Source organism: Rana temporaria, chromosome 6 (genome assembly GCF_905171775.1).
Source record: "Rana temporaria chromosome 6, aRanTem1.1, whole genome shotgun sequence".
Classification (NCBI taxonomy): Eukaryota; Metazoa; Chordata; class Amphibia; order Anura; family Ranidae; genus Rana; species Rana temporaria.
In genome coordinates, this window is record NC_053494.1 from 80,770,145 (window position 1) to 80,793,438 (window position 23,294).

The window sequence follows — 23,294 nt, forward strand, 5'->3', positions numbered from 1 at the left end:
AAGAAGGATGGTAATACCAAATCCTGGTTTAGATGAAAACTGGATATAACCTTTGGTAGGAAGGAAGGATGAGGGCGGAGAACGACCTTGTCCTCATGAAAAATAAGATATGGTTCCTTACAGGATAAGGCGGCCAGTTCCGACACTCTTCTGGCGGAAACCATGGCGACCAAAAATACTAACTTCCTTGTCAGTAAAACCAAAGGAATTTCAGCCAACGGCTCAAAAGGTTGTTTCTGTAAACTTGACAGAACAAGATTTAAATCCCACGGACAAAGCGGGGATTTAACTGGAGGATTAATACGCAAGACCCCCTGAATGAAGGTCTTAACTAGCGAGTGGGTGGCCAGCGGCCGCTGAAACCACACTGACAAAGCCGAAATCTGTCCTTTGATTGTGCTTAATGCCAGTCCTTTATCCACTCCTAGCTGGAGAAAACTTAATACTCTATCGATGGTAAATTTGCGAGAAAGCCATCGCTTGGACTCACACCAGCCTACATAGGCCTTCCAGACCCTGTAATAAATCACCCTAGAGACCGGTTTCCTGGCTCTGATTAGGGTAGAGATTACTTTCTGAGACAGACCTCTACCCCCTGAGAATCAGGGATTCAGCTTCCAGGCCGTCAAATTTAGATGCCGTAAGGCAGGGTGGAGGATCGGACCTTGCGATAGCAGGTCTGGCCGTAGAGGAAGAGTCCAAGGGTCTCCCACTACCATCTTTAGGATTAGTGAATACCATGCCCTTCTGGGCCATGCTGGAGCTACCAGGATGACTGGTATGTGCTCCACCCTGATCCTGCGCAGCAGGCGAGGTAGTAACTGGATCGGGGGAAAAGCATAAAGAAGTTTGAACTGATGCCAAGGGCAAACCAGCGCATCGGTTCCGCAGGCCATCGGATCCCTTGAGCGGGATATGAACCTGTCTAGCTTCTTGTTGAGTCTCGATGCCATGACATCCACGTCCGGCACTCCCCATCTTTGGCAGAGTGCTTGAAAGATCTGTGGATGTAGAGACCATTCCCCCGGCAACACAGTCTGGCGACTTAAGAAGTCCGCCTGAAGATTGTCCACTCCTGGAATGAATATTGCCGATATGCAGGGCACATGAGCCTCTGCCCATAGGAGAATCAAGCTCACCTCTCTCTGAGCGGCTTGACTCTTGGTTCCCCCTTGGTGATTTATGTATGCCACGGCCGTGGCATTGTCTGATTGAATTCTCACCGGGAACCCCTGCAATTTGGACGTCCAAGCCCTGAGGGCTAGTCGAGCAGCTCTGAGCTCCAAGATGTTGATGGGCAACTGCCTCTCTGGCTTTGCCCAAGTACCTTGGCGAGTGCATCCATCCAAAATTGCTCCCCAGCCCGTCAGGCTGGCGTCTGTGGTTACTATCTTCCAAGCCACTGGGCTGAAAGACTTCCCCTTCACTAGATTCTGAGGGTCTAACCACCAACACAGACTTTGTCGGACTCTTGATGAGAGCGGCAAAGGGATATCCAAGGCCTGTGGCCTCCTGCTCCATGCTGACAGGATGGCTGCCTGCAGGATGCGAGTGTGGCTCTGGGCGTACGGTACCGCCTCGAATGTGGCCACCATCTTGCCTAGTAACCGCATACATAGGCGAATAGTTGGTTCGCTTTTGCTTAGAACCAGTAGGATTAATTCCTTGATGGCTTTGACCTTCATCAGAGGTAGAAACACTCTTTGTTGTTCTGTGTCTAACCTCATGCCGAGATATTCCAACTGCCTTGTGGGCTGGAATGCTGACTTGTCTCGATTTAGGACCCAGCCGAACCTCTCGAGGTATTGGACCGTGAGGGCCACTGCTCGTTCCAAGCCAGGAGACGAGTGATCTATGACTAGGAGGTCGTCCAGGTACGCTAGGATCGTGACCCCTTGGATCCTTAGCTTGGCTAGGACCTTCGTGAACACCCGGGGGGCCGTAGCCAACCCGAAGGGAAGCGCCACGAACTGGAAATGACGCGAAGCCACCATAAAGCGTAGATATCTTTGATGTGGCTGATAAATTGGGACATGAAGGTAGGCATCCTTTATGTCTATGGAAGCCATGAAGTCGTCCTTTTGGAGTGTGGCAGCTGCTGACCGCACGGATTCCATCCGAAATGAGCGGACCTTTAGGTATGCATTTACCCTCTTTAGGTCCAAAATTGGCCTGACATCTCCATTGGACTTTGGGACGATGAATAGGTTGGAGTAGAAACCCAGCCCTTGCTCTAGGACTGGTACCTCTATTATTACTTCCTGGGAGAGTAGGTGATTTAATGCCGTCATTAATGCGGCTCCCTTCTCCGGATCGTTTGGAATCCTTGACTCCTGGAAATGAGGAGGAGGAAACCTTAGGAAGTCTAATTTGTAGCCCGTGGCCACGGAAGACCGTACCCACTTGTCGGGAATGCTGGCTTCCCAAATCTCTGAAAAGAGACGCAGCCTTCCCCCCACCTTCGTGGGTGGGGGCGCCCCTTCATAAGGTCGGCTTGGGGGCTGGCTTTGCTGGTTTGCGAAACCACTGCCTCTTGCCTCTAGCAGCCTGGCCCTGCGATCTGCTATTGAAGTTAAAGTTTGATCTTGCAGGAGGCCGTCGATACTGTTTGGCATTAGAGGGCCCCTGCCCAGGGGAGTGCTGTCGTTTAAACGCAGGCCCCTGAAACTTCTTCTTGGTTGGCAAAAGAGTACTTTTGCCGCTTGAAATAGTCTGAATGTATTTATCCAGGTCTTCTCCGAAGAGTCGTCCTCCATGGAAGGGAAACCCTACCAGGAGCTTCTTGCATGGGGGCTCTGCCTCCCAGCTCTTTAACCATAAGAGTCTTCTCATATGGATAAGGGATAACGATAAACGTGACGCTTGCTGGATAGAATCCTTAATCGCATCTACCGTAAAGCGTATGGCCCTAGGGACATCCGAAAATTCTTCTGCCTGCTGGGCAGGAATAAGTTTAAGCATCTGCTTAGCTTGATCCGATAATGCTTGTGCAACCCCAATCGCAGCCACAGCTGGCTGCACTACTGCCCCTGCAGTAGTGAAGGAGTTTTTAAGTAGTGCTTCCAAGCGTTTATCAACCGGATCCTTGAACACCTGTATGTTTTCTACAGGGCATGTTAAAGACTTGTTGACACATGAGATGGCTGCGTCCACCGAAGGGGTTGCCCATCTCTTGGAAAATTTATCTTCCATAGGATACAAGGCAGAGAATCTTTTAGGTGGTAAAAAGACTCTGTCTGGTTTGATCCAATCTTGGAACAAAACTTCCTCTAGCAGAGGATGGATCGGAAAAACTGCGTTGTTTTGAGGCGCCCTTAGTGAGCCCAAAGCTGAAACAGTCGATACCTGGAGATCTGGTGTTGGCAAGTTGAAAGCACTATGGACCAAGTCCGTTAAGGCTTGAACCCAACAGCTCTCCTTTTGGGAGACTGTCCCAGACTCCTCTGTATCCGAATCCTCGATCCCCGAACCTGCTTGGTCCTTGTCCAAGAGGTTTTCCAATTCTCCTGCGGAAAGGACCTCCTCCTCAGAGGGTCCATGCTCGGGCGACGGACTATTCCGTTTCTTGCCCCGCAGAGCCATGGTTATCATCTTTTCCATTCTTTTTTCCCCATCTCCTTTAATGAGGTGGACAATACCTCGTCCGTGACCATCCTAGGGTTGGACTGACCCGAGCCAGCTCCAGCCCCAGATCCCGATGGCCCCAAGGCTCCCTCTCGGGAAAGCAGCGGCATAATCTTTTCCGAGACCTCAGACTCTCTGGGGGAATCCCCACCTCTTGTACCCTCTGACCCGGATGCCATGGTACAATACCGAGGTACGCCCGCTAACTTGTCGGTGTTTGGAACTATAACAATTATTGTCCAAAAACCCGTTTGGGGGAAAAAATGCCTTCTCTCCCTTTGATGGATTTTCTCTTTTTCTTTTTTTTTTTTAAACCCAAGAAAGAAAAAACATTCTGTCCCCCTTGGTAGTATTGCCAAAGACTGCTGAGATAGAAAAGAACAGCCTATTTCTAGGCTAGACAGTCTTATGAAGACTGTAATATCTTTTTTGGCCACTGTGTGTCCTCGGCGCCCCGTGCTGCCGCTCTGGTCTCTTCCTCCTCAGTTCCAGCATAAACTGAGCTGATGGAACGAAAGGAAGGGCCGCCCCTTCCTTAAACCAACTGACCCGACCTTCCCCCCTCAGCTAACGGCGCGAAATTGCGCTCATAAAACGGGGACGCGCGCGCCCGCCGACGGGGGGGGGTGGGTGTTAGGGAAGGGGAAGGGAGCCCACGAGGAGGCCAGCGTTTGCCTGTCATCCAGGCTAGGAGGAAGAAACCCATGCAGCATCGCCTGGAGGCTTGCAGGTAAGCACAGCTCTCTTAACACACACACACACACACACACACACACAGCCACTCAATGCTTCAATACTACTAGGGAGGTCACCTCTTATGGGGAAATAACACATAAAGCCATCATATCATTAAGATATGTGACTTGCTTTGCCAGATGCAGCGCATAACTTTAGGCATGTCCCCTGTGACCCCCCAGAAAAACCTGCTAAGAACCAAGTTCCGCAAGTTTCCCCTCACTTACCTGCTCCATGCCGCAGGACTTTGCCAAGCAAGAGGCCCAATCTTCCCCCATCTCCGTGGGGCTGTCTAGACCTTCAGGCCCTGGGTTCCTATGAAGGATCCACTGTCCTGGGCCCATATAGCACTCTGGCAACAGAAACATTAGGCCCCCAAAGGTTTCTAAGTTCTGGGCCCAGGGTCCAGCTCTCTAAAAAGAGAAGCATTATGGGCTATACCCCAAGGGTTTGGGGTCCGGTTACTGACCACTTTAGCGCTGAGGCTTTTGGACAGAACCGGTTAGCTCACCTAATCCCAAGGATGCGGAGGCAAGCTAAACCATGACCAACACCTAAGACACTGGCGTAAAAACTGAGGTACTCCTCCTATGGGAGGGGGTTATATAGGGAGGGGCATTTCCTGTTTGAGATTGCCAGTGTCCATCACCTGAAGGTACTCCATATAACCCACATAGTAATGAATATGCTGCTCTGTGTCCCGTGATGTACGATAAAGAAAAGCCTTTTATATCCATCAGACAGCCTGGCTCTACAGTTTCCGCATTTCTTTTTCCATCGGTCTATCCTAAAAAAAAAACAGAAACAAGAGCCATAAAAAAAAGAAGGCCCACGCAAAAAAGGTCCCCTGCTGCATCATCACAGACAAGGGCTTACCTTGGGGAACAGTATGGGAACCGGAGGCTGCCACTGGTTCCATCCGAGCGGGTGCTCCCTCCTCAGGCCTGTCCTCAAGCTCCATTGGTGAGTGGAGATCGGCCGGGAAAATAGGCTGCTGTCCCAGGCAGCATGTCCTCAGTGTACTCCGCCGTGTTCCTTATGAACATGGCGCCTGGAAAGTGCGTCATGTGACTTTCGGTTCCGGGGCCATCTTGCTGCGCCATCGGAAGTCCTCCAACGCCATTTTGGTACACCTCTGTGAAGTCGAGGAAGACAAGGCTTCCACCAGGCAGAGCTGGGGGAAAAAACCTGAAGGGAGTTGCCACCACCTACACAGGTAAGCAAGTACCTCTCAACAATAGGGAACCCATCTGGCTGAAAAGACAGGGACTGAACACACCCAGGACTTGGCCACAACCAGTACTGGATGTCACCAGAGCAGGGGGGTCCGCTAACCACAGTTACCAGACCTAGGAAAAACATGTCGGTGCTCCTGGAGTGTCTGGAAACAAAAATACTGAGGGTCAGAGGAAAGGGAGGGGCCTCTTAAATTGTATCCGATTTGTGTTTCCTGTAGAGGGCAGAGCCAATCATCTCTCAAGTAGCCGTCCTGGAGGTTGGGGGGGGGGGATTATTTTTAGCTTTAAGATCTGTTTGTTTCAAGAAGGAATCACAGTGTTAAAGTCAATACCTAGTTTCCGTAGAGCTACAGAAAGCTAAATTACCAAGTTACCAAGTCTAAAAATTACCAGGTTATAATTCAAGTATTGAAATATGGTATTTTAGAATAGGAACTTGAGGTAAAAATATATTATCTGTATTAACCCCACATATTTGAAAGTATATAACCATTTTTGTATCATCACAAAATATACCAGATATTTTACACTGAATTTTTAGTTAAAAGATAAATTTTTTAGCATATCATTGTTTTCTGTCTTCAAAATAGCACAGATAACACAAATACAACCAAGTAATTCAAATTGGTTTAACATTTCAAAACTACCAAAACAGATTTGCATAATTTCATAACTACAATATTATTTTAATATTTCAGTATAAACATTCTGACACCTGGTAATATGTCTCCTCTCTGACCCCATCTAGTCATGTTAGTCAGTAGTAACACTGTAGAGATCACCCTCAGGCTTTCAAAGGGGTGAACTTCTATCTGAGCCAAGTATGACATATAACAGCTCAAATATCTATCTCTCACTAGTATGCGAAGAAGAAAGAGAAAAAAAAGGAGAAAGAGAAAAAAAAAAAAAAAAAAAAAAAAGGACAGACAATTTCAATTCAGAGATCATACCAGCAACAGCAGTTTGTAGGACAGTTTTTTTTTCCTGAAGGGTTAAATAAATTGTTGGATGTTGTGTGTCGACTGTGTACATGAACAAAATAATTTGTGTAGTTTTCATATGCATTAGGAAGCATAAAATTCACAAAAAAAAAAAAAAAAAAAATATGGCATTTCTGCTACAATTAGGGCAAACAAGTACGCTTGATAGGCTATTCAGACTTGATTGTTCACATGGAAATGAGCCATGACCCTTACAAAAAGTATACAATCTTGTACTCCAATTACTTTTCATAGAATAAAACAAAAAACCCTTACAATAATGGCTTTTAAGGGGTGGTAAGCTCCATATTCCATGGCCATTCTCTCCAACCTGCATAATTCTAGCTCTTCTACATAGTGTCTTTCCCGAGAGTACCTAAAAATTGAGACAATATGAAGCATTAGCACAGATTATATAAAAACAAAAACACACACACGCGCACACACACAAAACCCATGGGACCCAGGTACACCCATCTGCCCTAGGGGCAGGCCTTAGGCAGCACTAGGAGTTAGAAAAGGTGGTCAAAGAACGTCTGGCATTCATGTTAGAGCACCAGTTTACGTGGAGGACTGGCAAACAGTGCAAAGCTGGGAACGCAAACCTGCACAGTGCTGGCAGAACAACTGTCGATAATGCGCCAATTCGTGCTGGTTTGGAACTGGGATAGTTTGGTTGCAGCTATGGCTGCAAACAAGCCGTTGTAGTCGTAAAAACGCATAGCCGCCATATTTGTACCCAAGTCAACCACGGCATGGGAGGTACAAATCCATCTCTTCCCTCCTGCCGGGGTTGGCCGAGCACAACACGTCCCTAAACATGCCGAAGGCCAGCACAAACTCTGATCGACAGTTTGCGATTGAGCTTGTGGTCTTTGCCCTTCAGAACCATGGACGCTCCCCCCCAGGCGTAAGAATTGTTGGCAAGATCATGGACCGAGATAAGCAGGGAGGCCAGGTTAACATCCTTTGCCTCCAGGATGTCCGTGTCAAGGAGGCAGGGGTGGGTGTCAACACTGGGTACACATCTAGAATACCTACCCTCGCCTGCACATTGGAGACTGCTACAGTCAGCGTGCCAATCATGGTGTGCAGCTGGGCGGGAGCCGAGATTAACTGCAGGGATGCCTGCTGGATGACGGGTGCAGCTGCTGCTGGTGTTAGGAACCAGCCTGAATAATTCAGCTTTCCTGGCCATGGCGGGGTAGGGAATGGCCCAACGACACAGCTCTGCCATAAGCTTAGGGATAGTCCATCCCCTGAAGGACTGAGTGCTGCCTGGCTCTGAACCCACGGTGGGTGATAGAGGGGCGGAGGCAAGGTCCTCACTGCCAGACCGTGACATTAATTCCAGCTAAAAAATGAAAAGGGTGTGTATGTGTATGTATGTATGTATGTATGTATGTATGTATGTATGTATGTATGTATGTATGTATGTATGTATGTATGTATATGTTTAACCCCTTCCATTGAGCTGCACATCATGGGCACTGGTGAGGCTGCATCTGATGGGCACAGACACTGGTGAGGCTGCATCTGATGGGCACAGGCAGGCTGCTACATCTGACTGGTAGGCTGCATACAACAGGCACTGGTGAAGCTGCATTTGATGGACACTGGTGAGGCCGCATTGATCTTCTTCTGTACCACATCTGCAGTTTCTGACCATCTCCTGCATCACATCTGCATCGCATGGAAGTTTTGCCAATACTATTAGCAATGTGTTATATAAAAATGTATACGTTTGATTTAACCACTTCCATACAGGGCACGTATACACCTTCCCGCCCAAGCCAATTTTCAGCTTTCAGCACTGTCGCACTTTGAATGGCAATTGCGCGGTCGTGCTACACTGTACCCTAACAAAATTGGCGTCCTTTTTTCCCCACAAATAGAGCTTTCTTTTGGTGGTATTTGATCACCTCTGCGATTTTTTTTTTTGCGCAACAACTAAAAAAGACTAGAAATTTTGAAAAAAAATTACGTTTTTATTTTTTTCTGTAATTTTTTTTGTAAATAAGTAAGTTTTCTCTTTCAATTATGGGCACTGATATGGCGGCACTGATGGGCACAGATGAGATGGCACTGATGGACATCGATGAGGTAGTACTGACGGGCAGAGATGAGGTGGTACTGATTGGCGGCGCTGATAGGCGGCACTGATGGGCACTCATAGGCGGCACTGATGGGCACTGTGGGGTGGCACTGATGGGCACTGTGGGGCGGCACTGATGGGCACTGTGGGGCGGCACTGATGGGCACTGTGGGGCGGCACTGATGGACACTGTGGGGCGGCACTGATGGACACTGTGGGGCGGCACTGTTTTCCTTTTGTTGCCAGTCAGTGCCCATTTGTGGGCACTGATTGGCATCTTTATTTTTTTTCCAAACTTTTTTTTTTTTTCCAAACTTTTTTTTTGCCCCGTTTTTTTTCTTCCTGCCCTTCCCTGGTGGTCCAGGGTGGGCTTCTCTGGTGGTCCATGTGGCGAACATGATAAACAATCAGCGCGACCCCCCCCTGTCAGGAGAGCCGCCGATCGGCTCTCCTCTACTCGCGTCTATCAGACGCGAGTGAGGAAGAGCCATCGACGGCTCTTCCTGTTTACATCGTGATCAGCCGTGATTCGACACGGCTGATCACGTGGTAAAGAGTCTCCGTGAGAGACTCTTTACCGAGATCGGTGTTGCGGGGTGTCAGACTGACACCCCGCAACAACGATCGGCGCGCAGCGGCTCAGAATCCTGAGGACGTCATATGACGTCCGGTCAGGATTCTACAACCACTTTGCCGACGTCAATTTGTCATTGGCGGGCGGCAAGTGGTTAAAATGCATAGTCATTTTTTTTTTTTTTTAAACCAAAAAACAGTATTCAGAATCTCAGTTTTCGGCGATCAAAATACCATATATACTTGAGTATACGCCGACCCGAGTATAAGCCGAGGCACCCAATTTTACCACACAAAAAAAAAAAAAAAAAAAACACTTAGAAGTAGAAGCCTAGGGTGGGAAATGCAGCAGCTACTGGTACGGTAAATTTCAAAATAAAAAGCAAGGCAAAAAAAATAGATTTTTTTGTACTCACCGTAAAATCCTTTTATTTGTCGTTCATTGACGGACACAGCCTCTTCATTCATGACAAAGTGGGTTATGTTCCCTGTTTACAGGAGAGGACTAGGCAGAACATGTTAGATACAAATACATGTCATTGTAAAAACAGAGCTGAACAGCCCCGCCCAGGGGGCGGTCCCTCCGGACATAACCCTCCTCCCAGCAGCATGCAGCCTCAGTTCGTAACAAGCAGTACAAACCCAAAAAGGAGGGGTGGGTGCTGTGTCTGTCCATGGACTACAAAGAAAAGGATTTTACGGAGTACAAAAAATCCTATTTTCTCTTGTCGTCCATGGATGGACACAGCCTCTTCATTCAAGCGGTGGTTCACCCTAATAAAACATTTTTTTTTTTTTTAATAGCATTAAATTAGGCATAGTAGCGCGAGCTACAGTATGCCTGCATTGATTTTTTTAGCCCGGTACTCACTGTGCAATCCTATATAGAAGATTCCGACTCCCCGCAGGGAATGGGCGTTCCTATCAAGAGGGAGGATGATTGACGGCCGGCTATGGTACGTCACGCTCCCCGAAGATAGCCGGAACAGGTCTCGGCTCTTCACGGCGCCTGCGCACAGACTATGTGCAGGTGCCGTGAAGAGCCGAGACCTGTTCTGGCTATCTTCGGGGAGCGTGACGTGCCATAGCCGGCCGTCAATCATCCTCCCTCTTGATAGGAACGCCCATTCCCCGCGGGGAGTCGGAATCTTATATATAGGATTGCACAATGAGTACCGGGCTAAAAAAATCAATACAGGCATACTGTAGCTCGCGCTACTATGCCTAATTTAATGCTAAAATGTTGTTAGTGTGGGTGAACCACCGCTTTCATGACAAAGTGGGACGTCCCCAAGCAGTGTCAAAAAAATGAGGGGTGGGAACAGTATCAGTCAAAAAAAACAAAAAAAACAAACACACACAACTTCACCCCAAACAGGCAGAGCTCCTCAACGGAGGAGATGCAACTTTAAACAGCCGCCTGCAAAACCTTGCGGCCGAAGGAAGCATCTGAAGATGCACTCACATCAACCTTGTAAAATTTTGAGAAAGTGTGAACGGACGACCAAGTCGCCGCCTTACACACCTGAGACACAGACGCTTGATGTCGGAAAGCCCAGGAAGCACCAATTGCCCTGGTGGAATGTGCGGTGACCGGAAACGGGGGCACCCGCCCCCTAAGAGCATAAGCCTGTATGACAATCTGTCTAATCCACCGAGAAATGGTGGCAGACGAGACCGCCAGGCCCCTTTGTGGACCAGATACCGACACAAAAAGTGAGTCAGACCTCCGAATGAAGTGCAACCTCCCTAGCATGCACTGGCTTAGGACACAAGGACGGAAGTACAATGTCCTTGTTAAGGTGAAAAGATGAAATCACCTTCGGAAGAAAGGAAGGTCGCGGACGCAACACCGCCTTGTCCCTATGGAGAACTAAATATGGTGACTTGCAGGACAAGGCCGCCAGCTCAGAAACCCTTCTGACAGACGTAATAGCCACCAAGAAGGCCACCTTCTGAGAAAGCGTTGAGGGATCTCTCCGATGTCCTCGAAGGGAGATTTCTGAAGAACCGAGAGCACCAGATTCAAATCCCATGGGGGGAGAGGTGGACTCAAAAGGGGGAGGAATATGACGAACCCCCTGCACAAAAGTACCCACCAGCGAATGGGCCGCCAAAGGCCGCTGAAAGAACACAGCCAAGGCTGAAATTTGACCCTTAATGGTGCTTAAGGCAAGCTTTTGGTCCACGCCACGCTGTAAAAACAGTAGGACCCTGGATACCAAATACGTCCGTGGCCGCCAACCCATCTCCTCGCACATAGAGATGTAGGCCTTCCAAGTGCGATGGTAAATCTTCCTAGAGGAAGACTTCCTAGCCCGCAGCATAGTTGGAATGACCGAGTCGGAAAGACCTCGGTCCCTTAGAACCTGGCTTTCAATAGCCATGCCGTTAAAGCCAGCGACTGTAAAGCAGGATGGAGTATAGGACCTTGGGACATAAGGTCCTCCCGCATTGGTATCCGCCACTAGGCGCACGAGATCGGTGTACCACGGACGCCGGGGCCAATCCGGGGCGATTAGGATCATCGGGATCCCCTCGGCCTCCACTCTGCAGAGCAGTCGAGGCAGCAACTTCAGTGGGGGGAAATGCATAGATCAATCGATACTGACCCCATGGGGCTACCAATGCGTCTGCCCAGGGATCCCTGGACCTGGCCACGAACCTTGACACCTTGCGGTTGAGACGAGAGGCCAGGAGATCCACATCCGGATATCCCCATCTCCTGCAAATGGGTTGAAACACCTCCTGATGCAACGACCATTCTCCTGGTCCAGCATCTGGCGACTCAGGTAGTCTGCCTGCCAGTTCTCCACGCCTGGGATGTAGACGGCCGACAGAGCCGGCACGCTTCTTTCTGCCCACCTCAGGATGTGCGCGACCTCTGACGCTGCAGCCGAGCTTCGGGTTCCCCCCTGATGGTTGATATAAGCCACCGTCGTGGCGTTGTCCGACTGAATCCTGATCGGGCGGCCCTGCAACCTCCTTGACGAGGAGAGGCAAAGCCTGATTGCCCGAAGTTCCAAGACATTGATCAGTAGACGGGACTCTGCTAGGGTCCAACGACCCTGGGCCGACTGGACCCCCCAGCCCGAGAGGCTGGCATCCGTCGCAACCACCGTCCACTGGAGGGGGAGAAAAAAAAGATTTCACTGCTCGAAGAGCCTGGGATCTCAACCACCAATTCAGAGAAGTCCTGACCAGATTGCTGACCTGAATCTGACGATCCAGAGACGATGGGGATCTGTTCCACTTGGAGAGGATCTCCCTCTGTAGTATTCGGGTATGTAACTGGGCGTACGGTACCGCCTCGAACGAGGCTACCATGAGGCCCAGAACCAACATACCAAACCGAAGAGACGACCACTTGTGGGATGTCAAAACTCACAGCAGACTGGAGCGTCTGCAATTTTTCCAGGGGTAGAAAAACCCTTGCTTTTGAGGAGTCCAGAATCAACCCCAGGTATTCCAAGAGTCGGAACCAGGACCGACTTCTGAATGTTCAAGACCCACCCAAACTCTTGGAGGGTCTGGCTGGTTATAGACACGTCCTCCCTTAATTCTGAGGCAGAAGCTGCTCTCAGAAGGAGATCGTCTAAGTAGCCCATGATGGCAATGCCTCGCTGTCTCAGCAAAGCTAGGATCGCCGCGAGCACCTTGGTGAAAACTCTTGGTGCTGACGCCAGGCCAAAAGGGAGGGCCACAAACTGATAGTGATCCTCCCCGATCGCAAAACGCAGAAACCTTTGGTGACTTGCGCAGATTGGGACATGCAAGTATGCGTCCTTGATGTCCAAGGACGCCAGAAAGTCCCCCGAGTGGAGCGCAGCTACCACCGAGCGAAATCGATTCCATGCGGAACTTTCTTACTTTCACAAAGACGTTCAAAGCCTTGAGGTCCAGGATCCGACGGACCTCGTCCTTCTTCGGGACCACAAACAGATTAGAGTAAAAGCCCTGAAAACTCTCGTCCTGCGGAACAGGTAAAATTACTCCGCAACCTAGCAGGTCCCTTACTGCCCCCAACAGGGCAGCCCGACGAGCTGGTAGGAGAGGGAGACTTGAGGGAAAGAATCTGTTCGGGGGATAGGAAAGAAACTATTTTGTACCCCGAAGAGACCACCTCGCACACCCATCGGTCGTAGAGCAGAGGTCCACCGAGCTGTGAACCTGCGAAGCCGTCCCCCCACCCATGAGTCGGGCGGGGGCAGGCCTTCATGCAGTTGCGGGCTTGGGTGCCGGCGTTTTTGGCTTACGCACCCAGGGACGTTTCTGTCCCCCAGCTGAGCCCCTGTCGGGCTGGGAGGGTTTACCCGCGGGCCCTGACTGACGAAAAAAACGCTTCTGTGCGGGAAAAGAAGGACCCGGGCTTGCGGTGGGGTTCCTTCCCCTTGGAGGACTGAGGGAGGAAAGTGCTTTTCCCTCCTGTGACATCTTTGATAATGTTGTCCAGAGAAGACCCAAAAAGCCTCACACCTTTGAAGGGTAAATCCGCCAGGGCCTTCTTAGAGGCCTGGTCCGCAGACCAGCATTTTAGCCAAAGGAGGCGGCGTAAAACCACCGCCGAGACAGAAGCCCTGGATACCAAGGGTGCTGCATCTAGCGAAGCGTCAAACATAGACAAGGCCCTGGACCAGTTGGTCAGCCAGTCTAATTACCACGGATGGGAGCTGGTGCTCCTCGGCAGCCTGGCGCAAAATCTTTGCCCACTCAGTAAGTGTCTGAGACCCCCCGCCACAATAGGCCGCAAGGCAGACCCCAGCATGGTAAACATGGAGCGGGTCAGTGCTTCGGATCTTCTATCAGTCTGATCCTTAAAAGCAGGAACTCCCCCTACAGGGAGAGTGGTCACCTTGTTTAGCCGGGCGACCGGAGGGTGCACCACCGGAGGAGAAGCCCACTTCTTGTTCTCCTGTAAGATGTTCTCCTCAAAGGGGTATCGAACCGCCAGGCGCTGAGGGACTACAAAAGCCTTCTGCGGCTTTACCCATTCCGCATCAATGAATTTATCAAAGAAGGGCGCATAAGGAAAAACCTTAACAGAGCGGTCTGATTAGTGTGAACCAAAAGAGACCGAGCCCTCAGCGGATACCTCAGCTGTACTATCTAGCTTAAGGGAGTCCCTTACAGCATTGATAAGCTCCCTGACAAGTGCCTTATCATGCCCAGACCCAGTTACAGTGTCTTCCTCAGGAAGGTCCTGGTCCACGTCTTCAGATACAACAGAACCAGGCACCTGCGCAGCCAGGTCCTGGTCTGAATCTGAACATTCCCCTGGGGATAGCGGAGGGAGGGGGCGCTTTTAACCCACTTTACTGCCACATGCCACTTCCACCCTGGCCACAAATGTCTCCAGGACTGCCGACAAGCAGTCTATAGTGAGTGCAGAAGCAGAGGTACCAGCTGCCTCTGCCATGCTGGGGGAAGTAGGACTAGATACTGACTCCAAACCTGAGGAAAAGAACTCCCAGGGCCCAGTTCAGAATGAACACAAAAGACACCCACCACTCCTGCTGCGCTGACCGGGGGGGGGGGGGGGGGAAGAGGTTGTACAGGGGACTCACCACCGGAGAAGAACTGCTCCGCTGCCCGTGTCCCGCACACTGCGTGTGTGATGTGTGTGGAGAAGTCGTGAGGTAGTGGAATGCTGTGAGGAGAACGGCGTTGCGCGCTGTGAAAACCAACGCTAGAGGCTGATAGACTCAAGCAAGATGGCCGCCGAGCGTCCACGTAGAGCCTGGTGCGGCTACAGCAAAATGGCCGCCAATGGGATTTTCAATGCCAACTGAAAACCCACTAAAAAATGGCTCCAGCGCAGCCAGAACGCGGCAAAACACAGCATTTAAAAAGGGGTGAAAGCCAGGAAAGGCTGCTCAGCCCCCAAACCTGAAAAAAAGTGACACTCCACAGTAAAAAACACATAGGCCAGGCGCACAGTACACTCCACCAGGTGCCCCCGCCCCATCCCGACAGCATGCACAGCAGAGGGAAAAAGGGGAGCAGGGAAGGGGGGATACCCAAACCCCAGGAATGCCCAGCCGTACCACCCCACCTCAGAGGGAGGGACTGTACTTACCCGTCCTTGCGACGACTCACTGGTGCATTCCAGACAGGCATACAACCGCAATGGAGGTAGCATTAAGCCCGGTCCACTGTGAGTGAGACAACACTACAGCTCAGTCATGTGCGGACCTCGGAGCAAAGCTCACTGGCCACCACAGGAGTCATGGGGCATGTCGTGGCAGACCCAGCCTCTTTGCAAAGGTGTGCCCATGCTCGCTGGCCGAACTGAGAAGACTACAAGGATCTATAATATCCAGCCTGTCACTCAGCCGACAGTTGTAGAAAAATAAAAATAGAAAATAAAATAAAATCCTTTCGGGCGCTGGGCCTAAAGGGAGCCATACGTCCTCCTTTGCTAGGCAGAACGAAACTGAGGCTGCATGCTGCTGGGAGGAGGGTTATGTCCGGAGGGACCGCCCCCTGGGCAGGGCTGTTCAGCTCTGTTTTTAAAATGACATGTATTTGTATCTAACATGTTCTGCCTAGTCCTCTCCTGTAAACAGGGAACATAACCCACTTTGTCATGAATGAAGAGGCTGTGTCCGTCCATGGACGGCAAGAGAAAAACATTTTTTTTTAGGAAGCAACGTTAGGCGACATCCCAGCAGAATAGGACATACTGAGCTACGTATTAGATTTCATAAACATAAAACTCTAGGTTCATTCTGAGCAGCACAAGTCTAGAGACACATATAATATATATATATATATATATATATATATATATATATATATATATATATATATATATATATATATATATATATATATATATATATATATATATATATATATATATATCTATATCTATATCTATATCTATATCTATATATATATATCTATCTCTCTCAGGTCGACCGATATGGGGTTTTTTCCCTGGCCGATGCCGATGTTTAGAAATCAGGGCGGCCGATGGCCGATATATGATGCCGATTTTTGCGGCCAATATTTTAGGCCGATATTTTTTTTTTTTGGCAGGTGCCACTGGCTCGTGGCACTTACAGGTGACACTGGCACTGATTGGCGGGTGGCACTGGCAGGAACGAATTGGCACTAGCAGATGGCAATAAGGTGACACAGCCCATAATGAGGCTGTGTGAAACTCTCTCCATACAGTTTCACATGGTGCGGGGGGGAAAGAAAGAAAGAAAGATCAGATTCATTGTGATATTGGAGGTGGGCGGGCCCCAGCAGCTATCCAGCCAATGATCTCATCCCATTGGCTGGTGTTGGATAGCCGAGTCCCACCCACCCCGACATCAGACCGTGCCAATGACAGCTCCCTTCTCTCTCTCTCTCTCTCTCCTTAGTGTTTCACAAACACGGCGCTGCTTTGCAGACAGTGTGGAGAAGGGAGGAGGAACCCCGCTCCTCCACACTCTGCTGATGTTAAATATCGGCCACATTTGAATAATAATCAGCCGATGCCGATTTCTCCAAAATGACTGAATAATAATACTATCTATCTATCTATCTATCTATCTATCTATATATATATATATTTTTTTTTTTTTTTTTTTTTAAATTAATGGTCGTTACCCTCTGACCGAGAGTGATGTGGATCACAAACACGCGACAAGACCTACAACATAAATAGACCTGAAGTGTGCCTTGGTGGTCTGGTCAGTATGCCAAGAAAAGGGGGCAAAAGACTCAGATAAGGAAATCGTTTTTATTGATTTCTTGTATTTATTGAGCCAGCTTGGTAAAGGCTTGTGCCATTTCTTCCTGAGGATTTGGGATGTATGTGACAAAACAAGAAAACTTCCATCAGCCTGTTGGGAGGCAGCTGAGGCTGCTCCAATTCGTAAAGAATGTCCAGAGAACTGACTGGGGTTTGAAGCCCAAGTTACTTTGGAGGATTCTGACATGCTTGACACACTGGCTGCCACTCAGAGCTGGTTTAGAAAGGGTAGCAACGAGCTACCATCAGATTGGCTGGGTAGATGGAGCAGTAGTGGGCTGTGCACCGTTACTGGGTGTCAGGTGGTGTTAGTCTGAAACAGGTTGATGTCAACCACTGGGGCTGGTTCAACCACTGGGGCTGGTTCGTTGCATGACTAGTCTGGGCAAAGCCCTAAACAGGGAACCAGTAATGATTTTAGACATGTCCCTAAAGAGGGCACCTCTTGAAAGGTAGGCGCTTCTGTATGCCCTGTAGGAGGGACTTGACTGCATGGGCTCGAGAATACTGATGGTTTACTGGGGTCCTGCAGGGACAGCAAATGCTGGACGCCATCTAGATATGGCGTGATAGTATTGTGAGAAAGGGTCAGCTGCGTGTGACAATATGATATGAAGGCTAGGACATGTCCAACGTTGCCTATTGCTGCTCCGGGGCAAGGGGCCTAAAGTTAGCGGTTAGTGTTCCAAGCAGAGCGATAGGCCTTCAGTGTGTTGCGTGCCAAGAGTGGTTAATAAGCTGGGTTGCGTTGGTGAGATGCAACTTCAGTCCATCGCCAGCAATGTCCACAGTGGGACAAGGACAGTTGTTGGGTCGGCTCCAGGCTCTTGCTGGAAAAAACAACCATTCCAAGGCTGGAATAGGAAAGCACATGAGCTGCTTTTTGCATTTGCCTGGAATATGTCTGCATAAGATATTAACTGGTGATGGAGTGACAGCTGCGCGAATCTGCGCAGGAAGTGATGGGAAGTGACTTAGATCTACCTTAATTGATGATGTTGGCTGTGGCCTGATTGTCTGTGGTGAAGAACAGTGTCTGTCCTGTTCAAGTGTGGTCCCAGACCTGGGCAGCTGCCACGATGGGGTACAGCACAAGGCGTGATGAAGACTGGGTGAAGCAAAAATTTAAAAGAATTTCTGGGGGCCAAGGTTTGGAGAACCAGTGGCGGCCTAAAAATGGCCGCAAAAGCCTTTGGTGGCTCAGCTGACACTGCTGGGATGAAGATTGAAATGCTGTTCTATCAGGTGGGGAAGTTGTCCCACATAGCCAAGTCTGCTACTGATGCCTGGTCTAGTTTGAGAACTTGGACTAGATCTTGCTTTGGTGAGAGAAAATCAAGATAATACACAGGTGCTCAACAAGACGATATATATGCACTCGCAGGCCTACGTGCACTCGCTGGTGCTGGATGAAAACCTGAACTAACCGCAGGGAAAAAGACAGAAAAGATATGTGGCCCGCGTGCCACTGAGGATGAATGGCCAACTGGGTGCCACTGTGTGTTTGTTTGGCTGATTGTTTGTCACTGAGGTGTGTTTGCAAGTTTAGTTTGTATTCGTGTTTGCACGTAGGTGCGTGCTGCAAAGCGTGTTATACTACTGCAGACAATATTGTGTGGTTGCAAGGGTGTCAGGTTGCTGGGACGATATTGAGTGGTTGTAGGGGCCTTGAGTATGAAGGTTTGTTTTGAAACGGCATTGCGTGGTTGCAAGGGTCTCGATGATTATGAGGTTTGTTTTGAGATGGCATTGCGTGGTTGCAAGGGTCTCAGTCTGGTTTGCCAAGACGATATTGCGTGGTTGCAAAGGTCTCGATTATAAGGTTTGTTTTGAGATAGCATTGTGTGGTTGCACGGGTCTCAACAAGTTGAGAGGTTGCTGAGACGATGTTGCATTTTAAAATGGTCTCAAATGTGTGTCAGGCCGCTGAGACGACTTTGTATGGCTTCAAGGGTCTGAACGGGTGTCAGGATGCAGAGATGACATTGCATTTGCAATGGTCTCAAATGAGTGTCAGGTTGCCAAGATGACTTTGTATGGCTGCAAAGGTCTGAACGGGTGTCAGGTTGCGGAGACGAGATTGTGTGGTTGCAAAGTTCAAGACGAGTGTGAGGTAGCTGAGACAATATTACATTTTTTTTTATTTTATTAAAACGACTGAATGAAATGCTGGTGAACATGAGTTACTGCATCTGGCAGTGTTTACAAGCTGTTGCAGGCATTGGTGTTTCGAATGCCTCTGAACATCTGTCGGCACCCATTTTTTATTTATTTTTTCCAGAAAGGTTTCTAACTCAACTGCCTAGAAACGACTATAAATTATCCTGTGTACATGTACTGATAAGATAACAGAGGAGAGATCAGGGGCGGCTGAAAAACACCCAACTGTTCCTAAACGTCCGTTTACCAACAGCAGTGTACCTGAGGCCTAAGACGATTTGTCTGGCTGCAAGGGTCTCAACGAATGCCAGACTGCTGGGGCAAGACTGCATGGTCACAAAAGGTCTTTGACGAGTGGGAGGTTGCTCGAGATGGTATTGCATGGTTGCAAGGGTCTCGATGAGTGTGGGGCTGCTGAGACTGTATTGCGTTTGCAAGGGTCTCAACAATGGTGTGAGGCTGCTGAGACGATTTTAGGTGTCAGGTTGCTGGGCTGAGATTACGTGGTGGCAATTGTTTTTGTTTGCGTTTTATATATTTGTTTCTTTTTTTTTTTTTTTTTTGCATTTTGTAAGGGTCATGTGTTGCAAGGGTCTCAGCAAGGATATCAGACAGCCGAGATGATTTGCATGGTTGCAAGGTCTAAATCAATAAGAATTGGGTTACTGAGAAAGGATATAAACACCTGGTTTGTTTGTACCTTAAGCAAGCAGTATAAGGTAGAAGGAAAACGCCTGTTTGAATCGTAGGTTCCGCAGGGGCCACTAATGAACGATATGGGAGACAACGAATGGTAGCAAATTGATAAGACATAAAGAATGTAATAACAAATCTTACTTGCGACAGTGGGCCATGCGAGTGAGTTTGCGGCAGACTGTGGCTGGAGTGAAACATGTCGGGAACGTGTAGCGTGATGCCGTGCATGGGGCAAAACAACGAGGTTTGGTGTAGAAAACAGAACACGAGATGTGGTTATCAATGCTTTGTAAGCTCCACTGCGGGAACCAAACATATGGTACAGGTGACACCATGAGTGGCCACGAATTTGACATGAAAAATAAGCCAACGAATCTTACCTGGGACAGTGAACGTGCGACTGGGTTTGCTTTGGACTGGAGTGGATGTGCAACACATCCCAAGAGTTTGGCGTGGCGCCATGCATGACACACAGGCAATAATGTTGGTAAATAAATGAGAGAGAAGAGCTGTGTACAAGCAATTCGTAAGTTCCGCTGCGGGAACTAAAACACACGACATGGGGGAAACAATGAATGACAACGGTAGAAAGTATGCAATGTATCTGATACAAAACAGTTGTAAAATGCATGAAATGAATCCGATACAAATTGATAGTAAGGAGTATTGAACAAATCTGATACAAATTGGTTGTTGAGTGTATGCTACCCCTTGCTTTGAAACCGAACACCTACCAACCACCCATCCATCCCCCCAGGCTAATCAAGTGCAGACAAGGCACCATGCGAGTCCAATTACCACCTCAATCTGCCAAAGAACCCATACAAACACATGTTAATCTCCAAATGGATTTACAAATGAATCGTATGTTTGGCAGAAGGAAGTTACAAATGTACTACGCCTGAGCCGAATGATGTTGGAACATGAGCAAAAGTAACTCAGAGGCAGATTTTTTCCCAAAAGGGATGCAGGATAGGAAGCATAACGAATTGCAAAATTGCACAAGATACGAAAATGTTTGAATCCTACCTGCGACAGTAAGCGGGAACCGCCGGCGAAGACCATGAAGGGAGAAGCCGCAAAGCGCTTGCGATGTCTAATGCGATTGAATGAGAAGACACACGGACATGAGGTGAGCTGGGAAGAGTCGGCCCAGTGACGTGTAGTACCGCACACTGAACTGACAAAGAGCATGTGTGAGTGGGCTGCTTAAATACCCTCCGGGCTCCTCCCATAAACTCAGGCCACCATACACACACACACACACACACACACAGGGCTCAAAATTTCAAGTCCTGAGCTACTAGCCAGGCCTCAAGAGTTTTTCGCCACCAGTTGCCCCACCTAATTCATACACTGCCCTGCGCCTAATTGCACCCGTAAACATGCCCTCGTAGATTATCTCATGGAATGACGATGTTTTATGCAGAATCAAGTTACAAAATTAAATATTACCAACAACAACTTTAACAAAATGGGACAGGGCACTGGGGGCAGACCAGAGGGACAGGGCACTAGAACTGGGTCTCTTCCCCATTCTCTTGCTGTCTCCTCTGCAACTCCCATCCATCCTCTCTCTCCCATTCATCTCATCATCAGGAGCCTGTGTGCGCGGCTCCGCGCTTGCATGTCCCCACTTCCCCCTTTAATTCAGGCTGGCAGAGAGGAGAGGAGCTGCAGCACAGCGGGAGGGAGTACAATCCAGCGCTGAGATCCACACAACTGCACAGCCATTGACACCATAGCACAGCGCACAGCACACATTGAGACCAGTCTGTTCACAGTGCTCAGGCTTAACTGTTGGACACTTACATAGAGCACAAGGAGAAGAAAACTGCACAAACTAGAAGGCTGCCGCTCTCATGTCAGGGCAACTTTCAGTGAGCGCTGCACCGGAGTGGTAATTTTTGCAATCCTCCACCTCACTCATTACTTTCTGCTCTTCATCTACATTGGTCAGGGCCCAGGGGAGGGGGGCAGGCTCAGAGAGGTCATACTGTTAGGTCACATGTCTTAATGAGAATTGTAAGGAGAGGACCTGTGTACTGCTCTGCCTGTGTGCGGCTCAACAGACTACTTTTCCTGAGCATGCACCTTTCCTCTTCGGCCGCCAATCTCATCGGGACTCTAAGTGTAGGCACAGATTGGAGGGAGATTGGTCATGCAGCCCTGTCATCACTCGCCCCCAGCTTAAATCCACTCGCCAAATGCTAGTAGAAATTTTGAGGTGTGTGTGTGTATATATATATATATATATATATATATATATATATATATATATATATATATATATATTACACACACACACACACACTTTTTTTTTATGTTTGGGGGTTCCAAGTGATTTTCTAGAAAAAAAATACAGATCTTAACTTGTAAACATCAAATGTCAGAAATAGGCTTAGTCATGAAAGGGTTAAGAAGAGTTTTTGTAAAATAAGAACAGCAGAGGAGAGGCAAGTACGTAAGAATAAGCAGCAAGGAGGAAGAATCGAAAAAAGGAAAAAGACAGGTGTAGTGAAGAACTAGATGTGTTCCTGCGAACGCCGAAGAGTGGAAATTTAGAAAACTCGAAGAGTGCGGGCGAACAGAGGTTAGCCAGGAGGTGACTGGCCAAATAACCGATAGATCGGTGGTGCCTGGTCAGTGTCATGCACTGACCTGTGAACAAGAGCCCCAGGGCATACTGGGGTGGGAAGTTGCTGTCTAGTTGTGGCCCAAGTAGGAATGCTGTGTTCTGGTTGGCCTGCCAACGCCTGTACTGTCAGCAAGCAACTGTTTACAGTGCCTTGCAAAAGTATCCACACCCCCTTAGCATTTTTCGTGTTTTTTTGCCTCACAACCTGAAATTAACATTGAGTGAGCGGCACAGTGGGTAGCACTCTCGCCTAGCAGTAAAAAGGGTCGCTGGTTCAAATCACGACACTCACGAATCACGACACTACCTGCCTTGAGTTTGCATGTTCTCCCTGTGCCTGCGTTGGTTTCCTCCGGGTACTCCGGTTTCCTCCCATACTCCAAGACATGCTAAAAGGTTAATTGGCTTCTGTCCAAGATTGGCCCAGGTATATGAATGCAAGTTAGGGACCTTAGATTGTAAGCTCCTTGAGGATAGGGTCCGACGTGAATGTACAATGTATATGTAAAGCGATGCGTAAATGGACAGCGCTATACAGGTACCTAAATATTATTATTCTTATTCTGAGGATTTGAATCATTTAATTTACAGAACTTGCCCACAACTTTGAAGATTTTTTTTTTTTATTGTGAAGCAAACAAAAATAGTACAAAACAGAAAAAGTCAACATGCCCAACTATTCACCCCCTTAAAAATCAATACTCTGTAGAGCCACCTTTTGCAGCCATCACAGCTCCAAGTCGCTTTGGATAAGTCTCTATGAGCTTGCCACATCTTACAACTGGGATTTTTGCCCATTTTTGCGCTT

The 23,294-nt window shown here is 48.7% G+C and overlaps 1 protein-coding gene across 5 annotated transcripts in view; it reads right to left on the reverse strand.

Annotated features, from left to right (window-relative positions):
• Positions 1-23,294, reverse strand: part of VPS35L (VPS35 endosomal protein sorting factor like) — a 1,107,598-nt gene that overhangs the window by 1,074,057 nt on the left and 10,247 nt on the right. For all 5 annotated transcript variants that reach the window (XM_040358550.1, XM_040358549.1, XM_040358548.1 and 2 more), the window contains exon 2: positions 6,854-6,953. In XM_040358550.1, the coding sequence (XP_040214484.1) occupies positions 6,854-6,953 (100 nt within the window). The remainder of the gene's footprint in view (positions 1-6,853; positions 6,954-23,294) is intronic.